At 41.2% G+C, this 27,948-nt stretch overlaps 1 protein-coding gene across 3 annotated transcripts in view; it reads right to left on the bottom strand.

Annotated features, from left to right (window-relative positions):
* LOC136853420 (centrosomal protein of 41 kDa-like) overlaps window positions 1–26,094 on the bottom strand; it is a 56,542-nt gene extending 30,448 nt beyond the window's left edge. The window contains exons 1-2 of one of the 3 annotated variants that reach the window (XM_067128931.1): window positions 25,859–26,094; window positions 3,950–4,150 (exon numbers count right to left, since the gene is read on the bottom strand). In XM_067128931.1, coding sequence (XP_066985032.1) covers window positions 3,950–4,147 — 198 coding nt within the window. In that variant the 5' untranslated portion in view covers window positions 4,148–4,150; window positions 25,859–26,094. Of the gene's footprint in view, window positions 1–3,949; window positions 4,151–25,665 lie in introns of all 3 variants that reach the window. The other 2 variants (XM_067128932.1, XM_067128933.1) reach the window with 2 other exon arrangements.
* Between the last annotated feature and the right edge of the window lie 1,854 nt (window positions 26,095–27,948).

The following is a 27,948-nucleotide window of genomic DNA, read 5'->3' as shown; positions in this document are numbered from 1 at the left end:
TGACATAAAAATTGAGTACTGCACAGTTTCATAATAGCGCATTTACAGTAGGTGTGTACATATACTAATGTTACCCTTAATTCATGGGATGCCATTTTCTTTGTCACTTAGAGTAAAAGCCGTTTTCTTTGCGTCACTAGGCAAAACGTCATGTGTCACAGTCGTAACATAAGTACAATTCCATAAAATATCGAAAACATGTACATAATGTTCATAAAAGGTAGTACAGTACAGGTAAAATTCAATCAATTTAAAATTATATACTGTACAGGTAATGATGTACAGAGAAATAATAAGTTGTAAAAGTATGTTTGAAATGACTAAGAGAGAGAGAGAGAGAGAGAGAGACTGTAATAAAGTAACTGTACTGCTTTTGTGCATCGTATTCATGCGCAAATATATAAATATAAATTTTCCATTCTGATTTTACACCTAAAAACATGAAAACTTAAAAATTAAACACACTTTCTACAGGGGTATCATTTTTGAAAAATGCAGTAACTAAGGGTATCACATTTGTAAAAGTACACCAACTGAACGTGCTGTAATTACATGCACATACAGATTGCACCAACACTTTTCTTTCTCAGAGGTGAACAGAGTAATTTTCAAAGAATGACACTTATACAACTCTTAGTTACATCTCTGATATTACATTAACGAATTCATTTTATCAAATGAGCACGACTGAACAACCTCATCTCAAGGTCATGTAAAGTCCTTGTGACAAAGACTTTGCAAATGGACATAATACTTGTATGATATTTATGTACAGAAATATAAATATAAATTTTTATCGATTTTACAGAAAGCATAAAACTTATAAATGTACTTCAAACATTAAACAAGCATTTTCTGCAGGGTATCATCTTTGAAAAGTGCAGTAACTTTGCAAATGGGTATCACATCTTGTAAAAGTACACTAACTGAATGTGCTGAAATTACCTTTGCATCATATTTATGCATGTGCAAAAATAAAAATAATAAATTTTCGATACAGATTTTACACATGAAAGCATGAAATGTATTTTTCATAGAGATTTTACACATGAAAGCATGAAATGCATTTTTCATAGAGATTTTGCACATTAAAACATGAAATGCATTTTTCATAAAGATTTTACACATAAAAGCATGAAATGCATTTTTCATACAGATTTTACACATAAAAGCATGAAATGCATTTTTCATACAGATTTTACACATAAAACCATGAAAACTTGTAAATTACTTCAAAAAATTAAACACCCACTTCTGCAGGCAGGATTTCTCGAGAATTTTGTGTGTCTGTGAAAAAATCGTGTATGCCCATTAGTTAGGTTCCAGTGAAAAGTTCGTGTGTGTGTGAATTTGCGCAACTCGAATTGTGTAAGATCGAAGTATTACTGTACTAGCAAAAGCCTTAGCTTCGGTCCTAGCTGTAGCTTTTCTAATTCAGCCACTCTGCAATTTGTCTAAGTGTGTCTGTAAAGTCTTCCATTTACCCTTCTCCCAGTCTTTACATTCGTCACAATTCAATTCCGGAGAACAAATTTGTTCCCTACAAGTACAACAAATGGTTTGCGAGTCATATTTTGCAGAAGTGAGTCTAGTTTTGCAGCCTTTGCTGCAGTACCTGATGCTAGACAAACTAGAGTCAGACATAATGGACAAAATCCAATTAGACAAGTTACAATCGAAGAGTTAAAGTTATAAATGATTTGTTTAACCAGACCTCTGAACTCTTTTAGGTTCTTCTCGGCTGGGATAATCAAGAAAAAGAAAATCCAAATTCTAGCTAAGTTCAATAGCTGCGCTACCAAAAGCAAAGAGTACAGTACTTCACCAAAGACGATCTCTGACCATCCAGCAAAAACGAAACAAGAGCTGCTAATAACTGGTGTTCAGTCATTTTGCTAATGACCGAATCAGATAACAATTGTTTTGCTTGCATTTCAACCATTGTACGGTTCAACAATTACCGTAGTTATGTTACAAACGACGTTAAGTACAATAGGACTGATATATTTTTACATTATATCCCTATTCGCTTTGGAGAAAAGATCAGCAAAGAAATAAACTGCTAAATTCAAACTGCAAGTTGTAGCTGAAGCTGAGAAAATAATGTTCAAGCTGCTAATGACTATAAATTATCGTGCATTGGCAACATGGATGAAACTCGACCACAAATAAAATTGGAGAGAAAGTATTTTAATCAAAACTGCTGGGCATGAAAGAACACATATTACTGCTGTTTTCATGCTGATAAAAGATAAATACGTAAAGTTCGTATTATGATGAAGAGAAAATAGCAAACAGAATCTTGATTTTTTTGTTACACAAAACAAACATGCCCCTAAACGGCCAGCCGCCAACATCATCTATTAACGAAAAAATAGCTAAATTAATTTCACAATGAGAGGTATTTAAGTTATATTTCAACTTGAAAACACTTCATATAACAAAAAATATCCTTGTCCCATATAAATAAAGTATCTAGAGATTCATTTACGCTAACTAGAAGCAAGAAAAGCGCTTTGAACTGAGTTAAATTTGGGGAAATAAACTTACCGCGTAATCGATTTGTAAACCAAAACATTGACCACTATGATCGCAATTTATAATGCAAAAGCAATATGAGAATATATACAATATTATTGGATACAGTGTCGTAAAGCATAACTTTTTAAAAGATCCACGGAAAAGATGCACATTCGTTTTGTTGATGTTTGTATAATACAATGTTAATATGTGAATATACAGTAGAGTACAGTATAATGTACACTAGGCTACTGTATATATATGTATACGATATACCATAGTGTAGGCTAAGCCTTGTATGTTATTCAATTTCTCTTTATACTGAATTATCATAAGTCAATCTGCATTGAACCTGCAGAATTAGCTGACACTAATAATTACTATACCGTATGTGTATAGAGTATACTGTGTAGTGTAGGCTAGGCTGCCATACATGTATAGACGATACTGACTGCCCTAGTGTAGGTTAGGCTATATTCGAGATACGATTTTTTCAGCAAACAATGGGTTTTTTGGAACCTAACCCGATCGTAAGTAGGGTAATACCTGTAGTCAAAATTACTACAGCTGATTCACATCATATGTACTAGGAGACAGCACGAAGAATTCTAAAATGGAAGTAAACACTCCAATGGCCCCTCTTGGGATACAGGTGATAACAGACAGTCCATCTGAGTCAGCCAAGAGTTATTCTTTTGTTTATTCTAAATGACAATTGCACCTAACTGCGCAAAGATGTACGCTAGCTTTTATGGTAGGTAAGATTCATCCCAGATAATACTGTACTTGTTACTTTCCAAATGCTATTATCTTACCTTTCACAAATTGTATTCCTTTCCTAGTGCATACATTTTCCCAAACAAAATCTTACATAACATTTCAAACACCATACTTACTGTATACTGTACAAGCAGTAGTAAGTGCCACATATGACATACAAGTATACTAAACAAAAGACTTCTGGTCTTCAACTGAAATTTATTCATGCAATAAAGTGAACTACTGTTCTCTCCACCTTGGCAGCAAGATATTAGCGACAGCAAAATTTCACTTCTTTTGGGCAGTTACAAAGAGAAAGTTTATTTTCTCTTAAAAAGTTTGTTTATTAGTGTATGCTTAACTGCATGCTCAACTATCAGAAAATTTTATTATATGAAGACTTAAAATATTACACAACTAAAAACAGAAAGAAACTGTACAATATCCAATATCAATTATGAGCAGCAACACATGCAGAGAGCAGAAATGGAAAAAAATATATACGGTGCTGGTAAAAGGATATACAGTACTGGTAAAAGGATATAAGTCAAATTTCAAAACTAATGACACACTGTACTAGAGAAACAGTATTAACTACAGTGCAAGTATCTGGTTGAAGTCATTTCACATTCTAAATTTACCATGATGAAAAAGATACCCATATACTAACTTTATAATACTTGCGGATTTCATGCTCAAGTTCTTGTCGTCGATGTGTATTGAATCCTGTGTTTGTTCGAGGACGAATATCAGCATAGCGAGGATTGGTTTTAACTCTTTTATCTAAAATTTCTCGGTCACTAATTGAATATTTTTTCAATGTATTTACTGCTGCTACACCAGACACAGTGAATTTCTTAGAATGCATCCTCTGAAAATGTATAAAATAGAAAGTGAGATATTCACTGTTTTTTTTTTTTGGCAAATCAATACAGTTCTGCAAACAATAACAGAGCACACAGTGTATGCAAACCTCTGCCAACACCAAAGAACTTATCATTTTAAAACCAAACGATATCCTAACACAATGCATTTTAAAAACCTGACTTTTCTTAAATTAAATACATTCTTAAAATTCCAGAGCTGCGTTTGAAACATCAAAATTAAATAAATTTTTCTGTGGCTCACTGGTCAAACCACAATATTTCCTGTAAATCCACCAAGAATGTTTTTAAAAAAATAGATGATTTCTAGCCAAAAAAAAAAAAAATAGATGATTTCTGGCCAGAGAAAGTGTCCCTTTCTATTCTGAAATTGCTTCTCAGCAAGGGATCCAGGGACACAGTGCTCACTTTTTCTTATAAAATATCCAACATATAAGACTTTTAACCCCAATTTTGTATACCCTTCCTGGCACCTGGAACCTGGAGCCATGGTTTTATGACACTTCAATCACCATTATATGGGGATAATTTCATGCTAATTTAATAAAGTGTAGACAATGTTTTTTGAGAAAGGAATTTGTAATAACTTGTATACAAACCACAGCCCTATATATAGGGGTATCTTCCAATACAGTGGTATCTTTCAGTGCAAGCTGGAAATCGGTTGAAACAAGGTGGTTCACAGGTGGAAATGGAGGGCAGGAGGGAGAGTGGGAGAAGAGTCCCTCACTCACCAACCATTTCACTCACTTTTAATTTGACTGCACAGATAGAGCAAGGAGGTTGAGGCCCTGGTTTGTTAACTTACGAAAAATAAAAACTGTTATTCAAAATTTGTTCTTTGTCCCCATGGGAATATAAACCATCAGGAGAGAGGTCAGTCCCCTCAACTGACTGGACTTAGAAGCCACCATGGAATTACCATGAACCCAGCTGCCTTTGGTGCAACTGAGTTTTCTGTACAGAGTTTAATGCTGTATGAAACTCTCAGCCTCGGCCCAGTAGTGGCCTGTGTTGTTAGCACCCATAGCAGTGCCAGATGCACAATCATGGCTAACTTTGACCATAAATAAAATTAAAACTACTTAGGCTAGAGGGCTGCAATTTGGTATGTTTGATGACTGAAAGGTGGATGATCAACATACCAAGTTGCAGCCCTCTAACCTTAATAGTTTTTAAGATCTGAGGGTGGACAAAAAAAAGTGTGGACGGACAGACAAATCGTTTTACAGAAAACCAAAAGGGGCTACAGTAAATCCCCGTATTCGCAGTCTCACTATTCGCAGACTCAGGTTTTGGATTTCTCTGTAGAACGTATATGCACATTATTCGCGGAAAATTCACCCATTCGCGGTATTTTCACTGAGAAATATTCACTAATTACTGTATTTTCATATCATTTTCATGACTAAATGCACTTTTTGTGATAAAAGTATTACAATAATTTATTCAGGTATAAGCATTTTTAGAGTTTTTTTGTGTTTAAACTATCAAAATGGGCAATTCTAAGTGTCTTTAGAGGGGTTTTAAGTATTTGTGGATTTTAGCTATTGGGGGGGGAGTGCAGTACACATCCACCACAAATACTGGGGGTTTACTGTAATCAAGTAAGAAACATTTTGGAGAACATCATCCCCCATAAAAAAAATTCATGTCACAAGGCAATTTAGCTCTGACTGTTACATGTTAAGGGTTCAGGACTAAACTACACTGTCCCCCCCTCCCCTTGCTATAAAAGAGGATGAGGGTCACTCCCTGCTATCAAGGGGAGGATGCCCGAAGTGTATTCAACTGTATCTAGGTCAATTCCAGATGCTGCTCTTAACAAAAAAGACAAAATAAGGAAAGAGGGGAGCCTACCTACACCAGACCTAGCCAAATTGGATGAGATACTGACCTTGTCTGAAACCTGATCTTGAGTGACTACACAACCTGTTGGGCAGCCAACTTGTGGGCAACATCCCTCGTTGAAAACCGATTAGTTTTATAAAAAATTAAAGAATGGACCCAAGCCCAACCTAGTGTGCTCTAACACAGAAGGGAGGCCAACGTCCTTGGAGGAGGAGGTGCAGGCCTGTCTGATTACTTCACTAGCCAGGATGAAAGGGATTGTGGTTTCCTGTATAATGAAAAGGCACCTACATTTCAGCCTCTGGGAGCAGATTCTTTTCAAATAGCAACTGACAGCAGAAACTGAGCAAAACAGCATCTCATTCAGGTTTCCACCTACATCTCAATTAGATTGAAAAACTTGAATTGCTCATCTGATATGGATGGATCCTGGTTTTCACTACAAATTCAGGAACGATAAAGAACAAGAGATCCTCAGCCTCCTAAATTCTGGACAAGACATGACAGCCATGCAACTCCCCTACCCATTTTGCCGAGGCCAACAAGAAGAGGAAAACAGTCTTAAGTGTAAGGTCTCTATCCAAAGCCTGAAGTTCACGAGCTGGGAGTGACTGTTTGAAAATGACATTTTTATGATTAGACAAAGTTTTATATATACTTACCAAGCAATTGCATAGCTACTATTTTCCAACCACGGCAGTCCAAAAATTCAAATTTCCCGGTGGTGTCACCATTGCTAGTGTAGGTGACAGGGTCCCACCCACTATCGGGACTGACAGGCACAACTCAGCAGGAAACTTCAATTCATTTGAGCCCTGATGTCCATCTGAGAGGAAGGAGGGGGCTCTGACTATGTAATTGTTTGGTAAGTATATATAAAACTTTATTTCACCGTAAAAAAGTAATTTTTAAGTAAGTGACTTACCCAGCAATTACATAGCTGACTCCACATTGAGAGGAGGTGGGATACATGGACATAATCTAATCCAAAACATTAACAAAGATAATGCCTTTGAACAAGAGCGTTTACTAGCACTGGGTCAATGCTTTTTGTACCTTACCTGGTAAAGAGAGCTGCTGAAGGTAATTACTGCGTCTGGTTGGCACTCATCTTAACCTGTAGAGGGCATGGCAGGATGGCCAAGAGTCGCCCCTACTTCAGTGGGTACTTTGCAGCCATGGAAGTTCACAGATGGCTGACAAAGACAGAGAAAGTGCCCTTGCCCTGGCCATAGACCAGAATAAAAACCAACATTGTCACCTATGCCCACAGTTAAAAACCAACACCCCGACCGTAAAACTGGTGGGTACTCCAGGTACACTGTACCCCTACTATGAGATTAACAGCCGGTGTCCCGGTGTTTCCAGAATTAAATTGTATCAACATACCTGACAAAGATGACACTTTGTCACAGGGTATCTTAAATCCCTACCTAATTTTTTACTGTATTCTGTATTATGAAAGTTGCATAATTCCGGTAATTATAAGAGTAACACCGACTTCTTGTAGACATCGCCAGCAAACTCAAAGGAATGTCTTTTGAAGATATAATGCCTCCTTCTTGATGGAGCATGGCTATTCATGAAAAAGTCTCAACCTCTGGCAACAATGAAATACAACCAATACTCCTTGTTTACACTTTGTAGTGGTAGTATATATGATTTATGCCGAGATCGAGAGCTAGAACCCTTGCCGGTAACATTCTGTGGAATATGAAAACAACTTTCATTATAATGTTACAATTCAGCCATTCTTGTACTGTACTCTGTCACTAAGAGGACAGGAACGATCATATGAAATGACATGTCCTTACATGGATCCTTTATTTAACGTAATTACATATGAGGAAACTTGACATTATAATCAATGGGTGGATTATAGCGTTTTGAGCTAAGCCCAAGCACTGGAACCTATAGAGGTCATTCAGTGATGTATTATAACCCATGACATTTTTTTTTGGCAAAGCAAGTTTTAATGTTGTTCCACAAGTTATATTTTACTAAGAAATCAACAACTATTGCTTTATAGAGCATATATAATTATCTTTCTAAACCTTATGGAAGTCAACAAATGATGAAAACTTGGTAGCCTTGGATGTCCAGGTGTACTCCTTACCCACAAAAGTGCCCTATTATTCATTTACCTGTTCAAGCTTACGTAGGGTTTGCCACAGGCCTCCTCACTTCTAAATGATTGTGCAAGTCAAATCACAAAAGCTGTCCTGCAACCATGGGGACAATGACTTATCACAGCCGCCATTCTTGAAGCCCTGACAAAGTACGAATATTCATTTAGAATTTCAGAGACAGCCGTTTGTTGTCACCACCTTGTGGGAGGAGTTGGGACGTCAAATGTTTACGTCACGTTTAACTTTGAAATTATACGTTTAGAGTGTTCCGCCACTGGTTTCGGCTGCTTTATTTTACTCTTATGAATATACTTTTTCTAATACAGTATAAGTAATAAAGAATGCTGCTGAAAATTAGGTAGGGATGTAAAGTAGACTATGGCTAAGTAATATCTTTGTCAAATGCACAGAAAAAAAAGTTATTCCGGAAAAACACTGGGACAAAGGCTCTGAATCTCATAGTAGGCTTCCCTTAACTCAACATCCTTAAAAAAAGGCAAGGAGACAGCAAAGGGACAGAGAGCCCCCTACACTTTCTCTCCCAACACCATGCCAGCCACGGATAATGGCCCTAACCTACTACAATTTTCGAACACCATTTCAAAATCCTTAAGGTAGTGCAAAGCACACTGATTTAGATCTCCAAAATATTGATTTTAGAATCGAAGACAAGGACATATTGTGTCGAAAAGCAAGAGAGTGGAAACGGCTCGAACCTCATGAGCTTAAACTTTCAGGATCAGGAAGACGTCCTCTTGAACCTGAGAATGGACTTTCGAGATCAGGCTCCTCAGGAAAAAAGAGAGAGCATTCTTAGAAAGTGGGTATGAAGGGTTCCTCTTGGAACACCAGAGGCTGTTTGAGGGACCACTGATCTTCTCAGTCTTGCAGAGGTAGTACCGCAAGGCCCGACAATGTCCTCCAGGCTCTTAATAACAAATGAGCGGGGCCAAGAATGGGAAATGTTCTCGTTCTTGGTGAGGAAACCAAGCGAGAAAGAGCATTCTGCATTACCTTACACAAACCCTACTTTCTTCTCAATCACTTGAGCTCACTAACTCGTCTCACTGTAGCCAGAGTTACTAAGAAGAGAGTCTTCTTAGTGACAGACTTAAAAGAGGCTGAACATAGAGGTTCAAAGGAGGAGCTTGAGAGACACTTTCAAATGACGTCCAAGTTCCAGGAGAGTGCACCAGGATTGTCTATTTTAGAAGTCTCAAAAGACCTAATGAGATTGCTATATCTTGATCCACGGATAGGTTCAGGCCCCTATGCTTGACTACTGAGCCAAGCATAGCTCTGTAGCCCCTAATCATAGAGGATGACAATCTCCTTGAGGTCCTCAAAGAAGAGTACGTAGTCTGCTATCTGGCTCGCAGAGGTTTCAGGAGAAGAGATGTTATTCTGTCCATACCATCTTCTAAACACAGTCCACTTGGACTCGTAGAGCTTGCTAGAAGCAGCTCTTCAACATCTAGCAATAGCTTCTGCAGCCCTTCGCAAAAACCCTTTTGCTCTGACAAGGCTCCTGACAGTCTGAATCCTGTCAGGGCCTGAGCAGACAATCCTTGATGAAACCTGAGAAAATGGGGCTGTTTGAGCAGCGACTGTTTTTGTGGAAGCACCCTCGGACAGTCCACAAGCAGTCTCAGTAGGTCTGAAAATCATTCTTTTCTTGGCCAGAGTGGAGCAATTAGAGTCATTGAGACATTTCGTTAAGACATGAGCTTGTTCAGGACCTCTTGGATCAACCTGAAGGAAGGGAAGGCATAAATGTCGAAGTCCGTCCAGTCCAAAACCATGGCATCTGTCGCCCAGCTAGAGGGTCCCAGGACTAGGGAGCAAAAGAGAGGAGGCGGTAGTTCCTCGACGTTGCGAAGAGATCTATGGAAGGCTTGTCTCAAAACTTCCACAGATCGTTGCAGACTTTGGAGTCTAAGGTTGTCGGCAACACCTGGCGACTGCGGTTCAGCTCGTCTGCCAGGAAATTCATTTTTCCCTGAATGAAGCGGGAGAGAATCTTGACTTGTATCTGCTCCACCCAGGGAAGGAGTGGGTGCCTCCCTGTCTGCAGACAAAGGACATAGCTGTGGTGCTGTCCGAGAAGAGTGCTATGATTTTCCCCATGACAAACGGAGCAAATGCTTGAAGGCCCAGGTGAAAGGCTTTTAATTCTCTGACACTGGTGTGTAGTGACTTCTGGTCCAATGTCCACTTCCTGGAGACCTTCCGAGTTTCCAGCAGAGCTCCTCAACCTATGTCTGAAGTGTTGGAAAAGAATTCTAGGCTGGGGTTCAGAGGGAAGAGAGAGATACCTTCCTTAAGTCTTACCTCTGATAACCACCATCGAAGATCCTCCTTGATCTCTGACGTGACCAGGAAGATGACAGAGTCTGACTGAGTCTTCGTGCACCAATTCGCCTTCAGGAAGAATTGCAGAGACCTCATGTGAAGCCTGCCCAACTTCACAAACTCTTCCACCGAGGTCAAAGTGCCAATAAGGCTCATCCATTGAAGAGCTGAGCAGGTCATGAGACTGAAAAATTCTTGAACAGTTAAAAGACATGACTCAACTCTTTTCGGGGAGAGAAAAGACCGAAAAACCCAAGAGTCCAGAGTCATTCCCAAATAGAGAATACTCTGAGTCAGAGTCATCTGAGACTTTTGAACATTGATCAGAATGACTACCTCTTGTGTTAGGCAAAGGATCCTATTCAAGTCCTTCAAGCATTGTTCCTCCGACGAAGAGCGGAGAAGCCTGTCATCCAGGTAGAGGGATACATTGATCCCGAGGAGATGAAGCCACTTGCTGAGAGGAGCGAGAATTCAAGTAAACACTTGTGGGGCTGTGGCCAGGCCAAAGCACAGCGCCCCAAACTGGAGAACCCTGCCCCAAAAAATGAAACTCAAGAACTTTCTCGAGTCCGGATGGATAGGGACATGAAAATAAGCACCCTGCATGTCCTGGGTGACCATCCAGTCACCCTGATGGATAGAGGACATGACAGAACAGTTTGTTTCCATATGAAACTTTGTCTTCAACACAAACAAATTCAGGATGCTGACATCCAATACGGGTCTCCAGCCCCCCAATGACTTGGGGACTATGAAAAGTCTTTTGTAGAATCCTTCCAATGACTGGTCTACTACCTCCTCCATTGCTCCTTTGCGAAGGAGAGATGCGACTTCTTGGGCAAGGGCTGAAAACTTCTCGGATCCTGCCAAGGAAGCCGTCAAGGTGATCGGCAACTTGGAAAGCAGCGGCTCCTCTTTGAAAGGAATGGAATAGCCTGTCTTCAAAACTTGTACTACCCAGGGCTCTGCCCCACTGAGACTCCATTCCTTCCAAAATCAGTGCAACCTGGCACTTACCGGGGCATGAAGGAGACAGCTCTCACTTGTTAGTGGCTGGTTTGGTAGATGACTTCTTTAAGGACTTCAATGGGGAACAAAGGTTGGAATGAGGTCTAGACTGGGATCTGGCTCGTCCTCCTCGAAAGGGGTGAGGTCGCAGAGGAGAGAAGGACTTAGGAACTACTGCAGGAGCTACCTTGGGGCACTTCATAGATTGCACCAGAAAATCATTGGTCGATTTCTTCTGCAATTCAGACAGAACCTCTTTCACAGTGTCCTGAGGGAAGAGGTGGGTCTTGTCGACTGGAGCAAACGTAAGAGCTAGCTTCTGAGTTGTGGAAACTCCTTTGGTAGCAAAAGAGCACCACAGCTCCCGATTCTTAAGAGAGCCCATCACATACAATGATGCAAGCTCTGCAGAGCCATCCCTTACTGTCTTGTCCGCACAAGACAGTACATTCAACCAACCGAGGCAAAATCTTCTGCCGGGACTGGACAGTCCTCAATCTTCCTTGCCAGTGCTCCCACTGTCCAGTCAAGATCTTCAGAACCTTGAAGACGTTCTTTACAAGATGATCCAACACTGAAGAGGAGAACATCACCTTAGCGAAGGCGAAAGCAGCATGCAGCATAGCAATGACCAAGCCAGAGAAGTCCCCCTGAGAGGAGGCAGACACTCCCAAGGAAGGAGCTTCTCCAGTGGCATAAAAACAGTACCTTCTCTTGACAAGCTTAGAAAGAGGGAAGGCAAACGTAGCCTTGCCCAAGTCCCTCTTATAAGCCAACCACTCGTCAACCTCTTTCAAGGCTCTCTTTGAGGAGGAGGAAAGGACTAACTTGGGGAGGCAAGAGTCACTTGCTTCCACATAAGAAAGGCTGATGTGGGCAAACCCAAAGGCACAGGCTGGAAAAAGTCAGGGAAGTTCACTAAAATGAATCTCAGAAGGCTCGAATAAGCAGAGGATGAAGCAGAATCATGGTCAGCTTCTTCCTCATCAAACAAGATAGGTGAAAGACAGGCTTCCTCATTCTTGGCAACAATTGTCTTCAAGAAACCTAACAGGTCCTCTAGCTTGCGCCAAATTGGGGCTAAAGAAGAATCCTCTTGAGTTGAGGCAAGCGGACAAAGGGATGATGGTGCCAAACAGTCCAAAGTTGGCACCGAACGAGCTGGAGCAGAAGCCTGAGTCGGTGCACCTGGTGCCAGGCGCTTGGGAGAAGGTAGGTGCTCAGGAGCACGAGAGCGCTTAGGCTGAGGCAACGAGCTCTTATGATGAGGGTCTGAGTGCCTTGGTGACAAAACCAGGCATTCTCCAGATTCACGAGACTCCGGACTGTCCCAAGTTGACTGTCGATGCTGCACTGACGAAACAGAAGGAGGAGGAACAGCGAAGTTGCAGGAGGGTTGGAGACTCACACTGACCTCCTTAAACTTCTTAACAGGAGGAGAAGAGCTGTCCACACCAGCAGAATGTCTCTTCAGCAGATGAGATGCAGAAGACTGTAGCTGACGATGCCTCCCATCAGACGAAAAATCCTCAGAATCTGACGACAGACAATGAGCTCTAAAAGAGATGCCTTTCCAATGGCGCTCTGTCGCAGCCTGGGACTGGGCAACAGGCTCGACCAAGGGGGCGATTGCCCGTGGGCAAACCTTACCAGCCTCCCTTCGACCTCTAGTATGTCTTCTCCCCGGTGCGGGGGAGTGGGACAGGGACCTTCATCTAGGAGCATTGGTAGGATGGACAGCCACCTCCTTGGAAAGCACAACACTCTCACTCTGCACTGCACTTGCACTGCGTACACTCGAAGCTTTGTCGACAAAAGCTTTGAAAGACATACCTAATTCCATGACTGTATTGGCCAGGAACTCCAACCTTTTATTAAACCTAGATTCGAGACTGGCAATGGTGTTGAGATCTGAAGCATGGGAACTTGGTAAACTGAGTATGTGGTAAGACGGCAGGAGGGCTAAGGACGGGAGAAAAAGAAGGGATAAGAGGAGAAGAAATAGCACTACCCTCGACCACTGAAGGAAAAGGAATAGTCTCTATACTATCTCCATTTTTGGCTCTAAGAGCCACCTTCCTCTTTCTATCTCTATTAAGCTTATCTGAATGAGATCTAAAAACCTTCCACTGATGGTCATCCCAGTCCTGGCATTCTGGACATGTAACCCCTATTACATTCCTGTCCCCTACATTTAATGTACTAGTATGAGAATCATAAGCCACTTTAACTAATCTAGTCTTGCAACCCTCGGTACAAAACTGAACACTAAAAGAACTAGAATCTGACACCTTAATTAGGAATTATGTCATTAAAGCTAACAAATACAGGCAGTCCCCAGTTAACGGCAGGCTTGGTTAGCAGCAATCCAGTTTTACGGTGCTTGTCTAATGACAAAAATTGGCAATTTTAAGCACAGAAAATCGCCGATTTCCACTTATCAGCACCGATAATTGGGTACTGGTGCAGACACATACCTAACAGAGGCGCTGATAACCGAAAATTGGTGTTTTTTGGTTTTTCACCGATTGCCGTTATCATCATGCCCTCAGAACGGGAAAATCACCGAAACTTCCTGTTATCAAAATCATGCCAAGAATAATTGCAGAATGGGACCCCAATGACCAAGATTTCCCTGCTCAATGACCTGAGAGAGGACCTGTGACCAAAATACTTCAGTTAATCGCAAGAATAAAAAAGGCCATACAAAATTCAAATACTTCACCAATACTGGAACAAAAATCGAAAAATGATGAGAAGGACTGCACAAAAACCATCGATGTTGACTGGGAGCCAGCAGAAAATGAACTGAAGTTTCCTTCTGAGTTGTACCTGTCCATCCCGAAAGTGGGCGGGTCCACATCACCTACACTAGCGATGGTGGCGCCACCTTGAAAATAGAATTTCTGGACCGCCTTGGTAGGAAGCTAGTAGCTATGTAATTGCTTGGTAAGTCACTTATATACAATTTCTCATTAGCATAGACATCTCCATCAAATAAATAAAGCCCAGCGATAGCCTTTTACCACAGTGAATGAAAGGTGTCTGTCTCGGCAAAGATGGATGAAGTTCCAATTGGATAAGTACATCTTCTAACAACCAATTACAGAAGATGGCCAATTTTCCCTAAACACATTCACTATGGAATTTTGAAGGTACCCTGACATCTCCCTTAAAGCCTTGTGAGAAAATTCTCACTCTTGCAGAAGATGCCATTTAACTTCCCAGTGTAAAAAGCTACAGGGACTGCACTGCCTCATGGAATCAGCAAATGTGTGGCTGACACAGGAGGGTAGGCCACAGGGGTAGCTCTCTTGGTGCCTCAACAGGAGAGACATCAGATCGGGATACCACCTGGCACGAGGCCAACGAGGAGCCACCACTGTGGTGCAAAGACCCAGGGTGACAAACACTGTTTATTACCCTGCTAAGATGTTTGAAAGGTAAGAATGTGTACATCCAGGTTGTTCCAGGGGTGTTGAAACTCACCTTCCATCACTGGTATGAAAGTGGAGAGGGAAGGGGTTTGCATGATCTCTTGGAGGTGAGGGACCCCGATTTGCAGATCAGTCCACTCGCCTCTTCCAAAACATCACATGCTAACTGTGACCACAGCAACCAAGCCAAGGGTCATGCCCTGGAGTACACCCTAAGGTTATTCCCAGTGACAAGACTGCTGACATTTATGAAGCCATAGTTGCCTCCCCAAGCATATTCCATTCACAAATGAGAAAAATAAATCTCTGAAAAACGCTGCTCTGGCTTGGCCTGCAGGGGTTCAGGAGGAGAGACTGCCTGGTCCCATCAGATCCCCTTGGGAACTAGCCTTTCATTCTTTAGCCAAAGAAGATGATACAATACACCAGAACTCCACTCCACAGGGCATTCCTGGTCCACTCACAAGGCAAGCAATGCATACAACAGGCAAAATAAGTCAAAGCTTCCAGGGTTGATGAGGAGGAAAAGGAGTCCAACAATGACAACATGGAAGAAGAAGACCATTGCAAGCATTTCTCTCTTTTCTCCCAACTGGTCACACCCACCTCATGCATTGCAGGGCTGGTCAAGGCAGGAACTGCAGCCGAAGTCTTACCCACTGACTGATTTACTACTGGGGGGAGCCACAGCCACAGGGAGATCCCCTTCCTTTGCAGTGGTTGATGAAGCTGAAACCGCCATTGGTATTACCTCTGTTGAGGGATCTAGTGTTAAGGCCCTCTTCTCCTCCACCACCTTATCTAGGAAGCGGCAAAGGAAGGACTACATGAAATGTTCAAAGTAGACCTTATCTTCCGCAGGTACTCCAAAGAAGACAGTTCAAATTGAAAGGAGGAATGGCATAAACATCCACATTGTCCCATGGGTTCCACTATGCATCACTGATTTCCCTGCTCAACGGAACAAACTGAGAGGGAGGACTGCTTGAGGTCGACCAATAATACTTCAGTTACTACTGAAGCAAGAGATGGAGTCACTCCTGCAAGAATAATTGCACTGAAATCTCCCTGAGCAAGCTAAAACAAAGAAAAACTCTCACTGGTGTGTGTCTGTCTATAAGCATACCCAGGTACACTGCCTGCTGCCTGAGTATGGGATCCAACTGCTTTGAGTTTATCACAATCCTAAGGTCGTGTTCTGGAGCACCTCCAACTCTGCCCATGCCAGAACCAGCCAATCATCAGGTAACACAGAAGTATATGCTCTTCAAATGGGAACAGACCAATGAATGCCAATGTGTACACCTGCGGGGCTTTTGTCAGTTCAAAGCCCAGAGCTCAGAACTGATAAACAGCTCTCTCTCTCTCGACTTTAATCATATAGCAATACTGACAACTGTTCATGATAAGGTACAGATAATGCTCCAAGGATGAAGAAAGCTATTGTCGACGAGAAAAGAGACACGATCTATGAAAATAATAACAGCTTCTTCCTCCATGGGTTGGACAGTTCATTCCCATAAACCAGCTGTTGATTCAGGGGCACACTGACATCACCCATCCTGTAGATACAACAATACTATACACGTAGTGTATCTGACAGCATATAAGATGCAAGTACATATTAGATACATGCATATAAAAAAAAAAGTTTTTAGTATATTTAAGACTGTAATGTCCAAAACTGGTGAAATCACACCTAACTTCACTAAAATATACTGAATCTATAGAGAAGTTGCATTTTCTAACCCAGCTTTGTTAGTTTACAAAAACAAATGAATCTTAAAATTATGTTTCATTAAGCAACTAATGGCAGTGTGGATGTCAGTAGGACAGCACTCAGCTATCATTTGATAACACATGCCAATATTTTTATGATAAAATAAAGTTTTATTTATACTTACCCAGTATTTACATCACTGTAGTTTTCTACTCAGTGGCAACCTGAATTTTCGAAATTCATGGCAATACTCTTCCTCTTCCTCTCTGGGAAGGAGAGGAACAACCCTTGAAAAAAAGGATCAATTTGTTGGCTGCCAATAAAAATGTCCATGTGAGGGGAGGAGGGCGGGCTCGACTCCTAATTACTGGGCAAGTACAAATAAAACTTTATTTTATTAAAAATGTCATTTTTATTTAAGCAACTTACCCAGTAATTACATTGCTGAATCCCACATTGATGGATGGTGGGGATTCATGGACATTTTGTACCCAAAATATTAAAGCCATTATGGATATATTCAAGATGTTCGCATCGATAAATGCTTGTTGTTCCTTACCTGGTGAGAGAGCTACTGCAGGAAGGTACTGCCTCTGAATGGAGCTCTTCTCAAACTGTAGTGATGTGGCAGTATAGCCTAGGGACACCTCTACTGACAAGGGGACTTTTGAGCGAAGGAGTATTCTGCTAGCTGCAAAAGTGTTACTCAAAGCCATGTATTAAAAAGGAACTTCCAATGCTATTACAAAGCTTAAGAACTTGCCCTAATCCAGGGCTAAGTACCAGGAACCAAGAAAAAAAAAAAACCATAATGCCTAGTCACCTCATATCGACAAATTAAAACAAAGAAAAATTATCATCCCAATAAAAAACTGGTAGGTAACTTGGGTATACCATACCTTCCAGACAGAAATACATTCAGTTGGCAGAGTTGCCTCCTAGGCTTCCTCCCCCATTATCATACCTGCTACAGACAAGGGCCCTAAGGTGCTGCAATTGTCGTAGGTGGTTTCAATGTCTCGGAGATAGTGCATTGCAAAAACTGACCTACATCTCCAGTATGTAATTTGAAGGACAGATGATAAGGACAGATTATGCTTGAAGGCTAAAGAGGTGGTCACTGCCCTTACCTCATGAGCCTTCACTTTCAGGGAGGGAAGAGACTCTTCTCCAATTTGAGAATGAGCTTCCATGATTAGGTCCCTTTAAAGAACAAGATAGTGTTCTTAGAGAGAGGTCAGGAAGGATTTTTTACAGGACACCACAGATTACTAGCCTGGCCTCTGATTTTCTCAGTCCTGTGTAGATAATATCTAATCAAGTTCTTTACTGTAAAGTAGCGGGGCCAGGGTTTTGAGGGATTTCGTTTATTGCAAGAAAACCCAAAGTTAGCGAGCAGACTGCGTCACCCTGGGAGAAACCCACCCTTTTTTCCAAGGCATGGACTTCGCTAACCCTCTTAGCTGTTGCTAGAGCCAAAAGAAACAGAGTCTTCCTAGTTAAATCCCTGAGGGACGTTGAGCAAAGAGGTTCGAAACGCGGTCCTGAAATCCATTTAAGAACTAAATCAAGACTCCAGGAAACTGTAGATTCTGTTTTAGGTTTCAAGGAGTCAAAAGATTTAATGAAGTCCAAGATGTCCTGGTTTGAGGTAAGGTCCAGACCCCTGTGGCGAAAAACTGAGCTGAGCATAGCTCTATAACCTCTGATGGTAGAGGAAGAGAGGCCTCTGGAGGATCTTCAATACAGAAGAAAGTCTTCTAGCTGCATCATAGATGGCTTAGAAGATGAGATGTTATGTCTTCTGCACCGAAGTCTAAAGATGGACCACTTTGCTTGATAGACTTTATTAAATGGCTGTCGTCTCCTTTAGCAACAGGCTTTGAAAATCCTTTCGATCGTAGGAGTTTGATGACAGTTGAAACCCTGTCAGGGCCAGAGCAGACAGGTTTTGATGAAACCTCCTGAAACGAGGCTGTCTGAGGAGATCTGGAATGGTGGGAAGGAGCCTTGGATAGTCCACCAGAAGGGCTAGGAGATCTATAAACCACTCCTTCTGGGGCCAGAACGGAGCTATGAGGGTCATTCTGACATTCAGGTGAGATTGAAACTTGTTTAGTACTTCCCCGATTATATTGAATGGGGGAAATGCAAGTAAGTCCAGGTTGGACCAGTCCTGCAGAAGGGCAACTGTTGCCCATGCTAGAGGGTCCGGAAAAGGGGAGCAGAACAGAGGAAGGAAGTGATTCTTGGACGTGGTGAAGAGGTCCAGGAATGGTGTTCCCCACAGCTTCCACAAATCTACTCATAGTCTAAGGTACAGAATCCACTCCGTGGGAAGGATTTGTTGGTGTCGACTTAACCCATCCACCAACACACTGAGTTTTCCTTGGATGAATCAAGTGACTAACTTTACTCCTATCCGGTCCGTCCAAAGAAGAAGTGACCTCATGGTTTCAAAGAGCGAATGCAAGTGTGTTCCCCCTTGACGACTGATGTAGGTTAAGGCTGTGGTATTGTCTGAGTGAACTGCTATCACTCTGCCTCAGACTTCTTCCTGAAAGTGTCTGAGACCCAAATGAATTGCTTTGAACTCCTTGTTAATATGGAAAGTGCTCTCCTCCCGAGACCAAGCTCCTGACACCTCCCTATCTCCTATATGGGCTCCCCAACCTGTGTCCGATGCATCGGAGTAGTTTAGGACTGGGTTCAGAGGAAGCAGAGACTTCCCTTCTGCATATCTGCCCACATACTGCCACTAAAGTAGGTCTTCTTTGATCTCTGTTGAGATCAGAAAGACGAGAGTCTGGCCGAGTCTTCCTGTCCCAATTTCTCTTCAGGAAAAATTGTAGAGGTCGTAGATGTAGTCTTCCCAGCCTGACGAACTGTTCTACTGAAGATAACATGCCCAGTAAACTCATCCACTCGTTGGCTGAACAATTCTTTAGAGTAAGGAAATGATTCACTGCTTTCAGGCATGACTCTATCCTTTTGAGGGACAGAAAAGCCTGAAAAGTCCGAGAGTCTATCTGAATCCCCAAATAGAGAATCCTCTGAGATGGGGTCAGTTGGAATTTCTGAAGATTTACTAGCATTCCTAAATCTTGGGTTGAAAGTAGGGTTTTCTGAAGGTCCTCCATACATTGTAGCTCTGTGGGAAAAAGAAATCAGCCAATCGTCCAGATATAAAAGGATGTTGATCCCTATTATTTGTAACCACTTTGCCACTGTGGTGCTGTTGACAGGCCGAAACACAGTGCTCTGAATTGAAATACCTTGCTCTGGTACACAAACTTCAAAAACTTTCTTGATGCCGGATGAATCAGGATGTGAAAATATGCGTCTTGCATATCTAGGGAGATCATCCAATCCCCCCGACGGATGGACGCAAGAACTGACTGGTCTGTTTCCATCTTGACTCTTGTTTTTTCGATGAAAACATTCAGGGAGCTCACATCGAGGACCGGTCACCATCCTCCCGTTGATCTGGGGACCACAAACAGCCGACTGTAGAACTCCATCAACGTGATGTCCTCTGCTACTTCTATTACTTCTTTTTGAGAAGCATTGAGACCTCTTCTGACAGAGCTAAAGACTTCTCAGAACCTGTGGAGTACGCGGTCAAGGTGATCGGCGTGTTGACTAGGGATGGCATTTTCTTGAAAGGAATTGAGTACCCTTACCTCAGTACTTATACAATCCATGATTCTGCCCCTTTGGCATTCCAACTCTCCCAAAACAGTTGGAGCCTGGCACCCTAAGGAGCATGGAGGACTGCATCTTCACTTCTTCGATGTAGGTTTATAAGATGATCTCTTAATGGCTCGGGAGGAGAAACAGACTCCAGCCCAAGGTCTAGACAGAGAGCGTTGTCTTCTCCTCAAAGGGTTGCCTCTGAAGGGTGAGGGCGATCTAGCAGAAAAAGTGGACCAATCCTTAGGACACTTAGTGGATTGGGCCAAAAGATCATGGGTAGATTTCTTCTGCAGTTCAAGAGAAACTTCATTTACCACTGCGGGAAAAGGTGATGGCAATCGAGGGGGGAGAAAAGAAGGGCTGACCTCTGAGAGGCAGTAACACTCTTGGAGGTGAAAGAACACCAGAGCTCTCTTTTCTTTGAAATTCCCATAGCGAAAAGGGAGGCCAATTCCTGGGAAGCATCTCTAATAGCTCTGTCCGAGGAACAATCTTCAGAGAGAGGAGAAAAATCCTGGATCTTCTTGGCTAATGCCCCAACTAACCAGTCAAGGAAACTTAGCACCTCCAAAGACTTGAAGAGATTCCTCAATAAGTGATCAATTTCCTTCCTGGCAAACATCACTTTAGCAGCAGCGAAGGCAGACCTTTGTGTGGAATCTATCAGCGCAGAGAAGTCCCCCTGGGAGCTTCCCCAGTAGAATAAGACTGGCAACGTCTCTTAGATAGGTGCAAAGGGGGAATGCAGAAGGAGGATTTCCCTTGAATCCTCTTCTCTGAAAGCCAAAGGTCCATGTTTTCCAGAGCCTTCCTGGCGGACGAAGATAAAACCATCCTCAGCAGTTGGGAGAATTCAGACGGATTATTCATTAAAAAGGTTGACTGTGGTGCTGAAGGAGCCTTGAGTGAGAAGTAATCCAGAAATACCACAAGGAAATACTCCAAGAGAGCAACATATGCCGATGAAGAAGAATCTTGAACAATCTCCTCTTCTTCTGATGATGACTGTAAAGTCGAAGGGTCTGTGGAAGTCTTCGATGGAAGAAGTTTCTTCAAAAGGTCCAAAATATTATTCAGCTGGCACTGAATTGGTTCCAGAGAAGGGTCTAACTCCTCTTGTGTCACAGAAGTTTGATAAGAAAAAATCGGCGCCATGCACATATTCATAGTTGGCGCCAAGCAGACAGCAGGAGCTGGGTGCCCAGCTGATGGGCACTACTGGGTACTCATGGGATAACAGACGATCAGTAGCCAAACAATGCTCGGGCACTATGGGGCGCTTGGGCGTTATTGGCTTTGACGACAAAGAATGGCGTCTGGGCGCCAGATACTGGGGGTCAGGAGATGGTTGAGCGGGAGTAAGCCACTCAGGGATACCCCAGAAGCTGCAGGAATCAGTCTTTTGCAAGGGATAGGAGATTGTTCCCGAGCAGAAGAATACCTCTCTCAGGGGCAAGACTTCTTCAAGATATGCCACTGACGCCTCGAATCAGGGCTAGGAGTTCCTATGCTCAAGGAGATGGTGGACATCTGAGACGTCTCTCCAATGGCCCCCGTCGCAGCCTGGAAAACAACAGGCTCGACTGAGGGAGCGACTACCCGTGTATAGTTCCCACCAACCTCCCTTGGGCCTCCAGTATGCCTCCTCCTCAGGTTTAGGGAGTCTGGCAGTGACCTCTGCCTAGGAGAGTCGGCGGAACGGGTAGCCACCTCCTCCACGATCACTTCACTGGCACTTTTATCACTAAATCTCTTCATAAAAAAGTGCACTGATTCACTGAGTTGTGTCAGTGTACTTATCCATCAGACCAAACTTTTGGACAAACTTGCTCTCAAGAATGGCGAAGCGATCCAGTTCGGGAGCGAGGGAGCCAGATGAGGGAGGAACAGTTGGGCTCGGAGAACAAGACACATTAGAAACAGAGGGTACATCCATACTCACTGGTTGGGAGTTGAGCTAATATCTAAACCTTTAATATCAGCTCTAGCAGCCGCTTTCCTCTTTCTATCTTTTTCTAGCTTAGAAAGATGAGAAGCTAAGTTTTTCCACGTCTTCTCATCCCACCCAACACACTCGTTACAAGTTAGATTGATCGAACAGACCTGACCTCTGCAAGAACAAAATGGTATGAGCGTCATATGAAGCTTTTGTTAACCTGGTATTGCAGCCTTTGCTGCAGTACTGAAAACTGGGTGAGCTAGAGTCTGACATAATCAAAAACTAGGCAAAAAGTTACAAAATTTAATACTCACCAAGAAAAAACATTCCCAAAGGACAATTAACCTAACAGAATCTTCATAGGTAACTACCGAACTATGCAAAAGCCGATCAGCAAATCTCGGTAAGAGAAAAAGCCGGTTGACACAAAAACCACAAAGGTTAATCAAAATCAGACAGAAGTCAAAATCAGTTATAAAAAATCAAAATCAGTTGATAAACAACAAAAAACTAGTGCTGAAGGCAAACAATTAGAATACTTCACTGGAAAGGGAAGCTAACAAAACGAATTCAAAAAACCAAGCTGCGTTCCTTCAACTGTGTGAGCCCTAGGAAGGCAGAAAACACACTGATCCTTTTTTCAAGGGTTGTGCCTCTCCTTCTTGGATGGAAGAAGAAGAGTATTGCCACAAAGTTAAAAAATTCAAGCTGCCATCACGTAGAAAACTACAGCGATATAATTATTGGGTAAGTTACTTAAATAAAACTCAATCAGCCGATAATTTTGAGAAAACATAGTATTACCAGAATGCAAATGGCACAAGATCACAAGTTTCACATTTTATACCACAAGTATAATAAACAATAATACACACAATATAAAACTATCATTAAATACAATTGTATTATTTGACTTCTGCACACCAAAGTGACTGAGGGTGACCTAGTTCAGCTGGCATGCCAAACAAACCTTGGGGGTTTTCTTTATAATTAACATGTATAAATTTACCGTTTTAATAAGACAGCAAAATGTTTAACTATGGGACAACTTACTGTATATAGTATTTACTGTACTGTACTGTATTACCAACACTACAGGTTGCTTATTTGGCTTATGGAGTATCTAGGGCTTATTCGACTTGGGTTGACTTTAAAGGTCATGTCTTAGAATGAAATAAGGATATAGTGTTAAGTATTCTGTACCTTGTTACCAAGTTTCAAAAGCTGATTCCCATTCATGCTGAAAGCTATTCCTACAAAAAAGGCCCAGGTTTGTTTTTCCCCCAGGAACAAACACTTATTTATTATTCTAGAAAATTAAAGAATGTATATATGTCTATAAAAATGATAAATTCATCAAAATTGAATCTGTCTGAGTCTGTCTAGCATCTCTCACTCTTTCTTTTCCTCTCTCTATCTTTATTGGAGATGTCAACTGCCTTATTTCCAAGTGGGGTAGAGACTAACATTTTACTTAAGACGGAGTATCCCTATGGTGTATAACTCTCACTCACTCAATTTAAAAGAGATACTTTCAACAAATCTTTATAAATGAGGTGTGTATCAAAGTGAGTCAGTATACTTGTAAAGTGATACTGCATACATTTATATATATATATATATATATATATATATATATATATATATATATATATATATATATATATATATATATATATATACATAAATATACTACATATACTGTATATAGGCCTATATTTATACAGTGAGGGAATTGAGCTTCAGCTCTCAAGCTGAATCTGAGCCCATTTTTTCATCTTGAGTCATAAGAGCAGAACATTATCAACCCCACTAGCCTATGGGAGAAAACATTTGTTTCATCCCATTCTGGAGTCTGTGCCACCCATAGTCTGTTTTTTTCCATCTGTCCACCCGCCTGTGGTGCTCGTGCATGGTAACACTGCGTCCCGGGCTTTAAATAGTTACGCTATGTGTAAGTTTTAGGTAAATAAAATATCTGGGTGTACATTTACAACTGAAAAGTGTTTTAATAATTTACTTTATGCGAATTTCACCATTAATATTCAAAATAGGATATTGTTATTATTGTTGAATGTAAGCTGCCTTTTCGGGGTGGTGAATGGAACAGCCAGACGCAGTGGCGGGAAAATTGCTTCTCTCGCAGTTCACTACGGCAAGATGTCAATTTTATTGGATCACACCTACTCTGCCTACTAAGCTACGTGTTACTTCATTACAAGTAAGTATATCAGTATATACTTTTAATTTTTATAAAGTGCGTTTTAGCCAGATACGATATGAAGTAACACGTAGCTTAGTAGCAGAGTAGGTGTGATCCAATAAAATTGACATCTTGCCGCAGTGAACTCATGAGAGAAGGAATTTTCGTCACTGCCTCTGGCTGTTCCATTCGCCACCTTGATTAAAAGGTAGCTTACATTCAACAATAATAACAATATCCTATTTTGAATATTAACGGTGTAATTCGCATACAGTAAATTATTAAAACACTTTTCAGTTGTAAAAGTACACCCAGATGTTTTATTTACCTAAAACTTACACATAGAGTAACTATTTAAAGCCCGGGACACAGTGTTACCATGCGCAAGCACCACAGGCGGGTGGACAGATGGAAAAAAACAGACTATAAGTAGGTCTATATGCCAACCTGATGCTTTATGTCAATTGCATCCTTTTTTTCCATTGATATATATGAATAATAATATAACTAACAATTAAACAAATAAAATGAAATTTACTATCAAGCACAGTTTGAACTTGCGTCTTCCAAGTTACAAGCACAAAGCTTTTGTTAATTTCCAACTATGCCATTTACATAAAAAATATGCTGGTCCCTGACTCAGAACTATTGCAGAAACAGGATAATAAAACTGAATGTCCTAGGCTAGTTGCACATTTCATTCTGCTATGCATAGCAGAGCACCCTACGTTAAGGTCAGGTAAAGAAATATCCTTGTTGAAATATGTCTTTGATCTACTTTTAAGCTGGTCATGACCACTTTAAATAGGCCTGGCATATCCAAGTCTTAAGCATTTTTACCACCAATAGGCCTGCCAAGTAGGCCTACTGTAATGATAAACACACAGGCTTATCTGTAAATTTTTAGTTCAGTACTGCAAAGATTCCCATGAGAACGAATATTACAGCATACACAAGAGTAAATACCTATCTTGCTAACAGTAAATTTGCGACATGTTACCCTAGATTTGTCTTATTTTCATACTGGGCACACCAAAGAGACTAAAAAAGCACATCATAACAGCTCAATATGGAGTTGTGGGATTAAAGTAAAATAATATCGGCTTATCCAAACTTATACGAACAAGCCTACGGCCTGGGTGTATATACCGTGCCGTAAACTACCTTCGGTTAATCCCAAGTTGGTTGGACTACGCTAGCAGGCGATAGACATGGGCCTATTTGATTTGATATGCAGGAAGGTCTAAACAAAACACCAAGTTTAACTAACTGTTTTGGCTGTGTCACTCAAAATCACATATAAAATTCACAAAACAAAACATAAAACGAGGTCGGTGACCCGGTAGGTCCTATGCACCTTTGACAACTACTGAAGCGGCACCTGCACCGTCGAGTTGTAGCTGAGGAACTCGTGGCTCGTCGATCGCTTGCATGAATATTTGACACCTGGGTCAGTCGAGCGCGTCGATTTATCTAAATTATCCCGTCAGTCGGCGGTCTGGATAAAAATCCTCCAGCGGATACACTAATGTCACGGAGTCACGACTCCGGAGCTCGGAATGGATTTGTTTTGGTTTCGCATTCCAAAACAATGCTTTTATGACGTCACGCGCGACTCTACATCAAACACTAGCGAAACACTTCAAATTTAAACGAGATAGCAAGAAATTATAACAATTTCATAATTTTTAAAAACAAAATTTGACGATAAAAGTAAATTGATAATATTATATAGTCTCTGGCCAGGCAAAGACATCATTAAGAATTTTCCTACTCTCATATTTATTGGTGACTGCGGTAAATTCAGACCACAGACAGCTGATATTCTACACGCAAAGGTATATGAAATCTTTGATACTAATTTTAGGAATGCCATTGCAAGGCTGGCTTAATCTAAAACACCAATTAAAGGAAGAACATTTTCTTCCCAGTATAGTTTCTTTCCAATCTACATCACTTACCCGAGCACTTTATTTTATTATTATTTTTCTTTTGTATTGGTAATGTTACCAAAATTTTCTATATGCAAACAAGAACAATGGTTAGAAATTCACGTTATAACGCTGGTAGTGTATATATGCTATAATGAATGCGTTCTACTTTTAGTGAAAAAAGTAGAGAAACATCGTAAAAATAACATTTTTTCTCAATGGTTTATTAAAAATCTCATAAGCAAAAATTAATTATGGGTAGTTTTTACCTAAGGAAAAAAGGCACAGTTCTCTCTACAATAATAAAAGCAGGTGATGCAACATGATGCTACTTTGTGAACTTGACAGTCGAAGTTCATCTTAAAGTAGACCGAATTAAATCGTGCTTTCTGATACGTGACCCGGAGATGGGACCAAACATTGTCCCTGACAGACATGACTCATCATGTGTGCTAATGTGCCAAGCAGAGATAATACAGGTTCAATTATATGCTTGGGCTTAATACCAAAAGGTTCTTTACACTATGGCCATTGAATATAAGAACCCATTTTGTTCAGTAACTGAGCTAAGTTTCTTATCAGTTTTAGTTTTCTGTAAAAGAAAACTATTGATGGCTTTGTCTGTTCGTCCGCACTGTTTCTATCCGTACTTTGTCGGTCCGCCCTCAGATCTTAAAAACTATTGAGGCTAGAGGGCTGCAAACTGGTATGGTGATCATCCACCCTCCAATCATCAGACATACCAAATTGTAACCCTCTAGCCTCAGTAGTTTTTTTTTTTTTATTTAAGGTTAAAGTTAGCGATGATTGTACGTCTGGCAACGCTATAGGACAGGCTACCACCGGGCAGTGGCTGAAAGTTTCGTAAGCTGCGGCTCACAGTTTTATACGCTGAACAGAAAACTCGATTGCGCCGAAGAAACTTCGGTGCATTTTTCACTCGATTTCTCTAGCAGTCAGACATGAGGCGTTTAGCTGTCCCAGCCACATCAAGCATCAACCACTACAACCATTTTGAAATCTCGAATTTACTAGAATTTCCGGACAATTATACTCTGTCTTTCCATTTCCATGGTAGTTTTATCGAACACATTTAGGAGCTTGTAGGCGAACAATAATTACACACCTCGGACTAACTCATCAGAGAATTAATTGTGAACTACAGTAACTTGTTAACCCTTCAAAATTGCTTAAAAAAAACCCTCTGCAGAGAAAGGAATGAGAAAAATTAATCTTGCAGACAGCCTACCATACATTTGCTAGAGCTGTTGCATACTCTCTAAGTTAAGTTGGTTGTCGAAGTGTAAAAGTTAAAATACTTGTAAATTTTCACAAAAATGGGTTCAACGTCAAATTATCAAACGCCATCAGCATTTTACAAGTAACTGCGTGCTGTGTGCTGCACATCCTTTAATCACAAGATTTTTTACAATTTCCCCCTTAAGCCTGTAAACTACGTAGCTGTCTCTCCTTCGCCTCACTCCCCAAAATTAGTGCTATAATTGCTACTAGGAAA

This window comes from Macrobrachium rosenbergii, chromosome 27, assembly GCF_040412425.1.
Source record: "Macrobrachium rosenbergii isolate ZJJX-2024 chromosome 27, ASM4041242v1, whole genome shotgun sequence".
Taxonomy (NCBI): domain Eukaryota; kingdom Metazoa; phylum Arthropoda; class Malacostraca; order Decapoda; family Palaemonidae; genus Macrobrachium; species Macrobrachium rosenbergii.
Note: the sequence above shows the minus strand (reverse complement) of the source record. Positions and strands in the feature narration are given on the sequence as shown.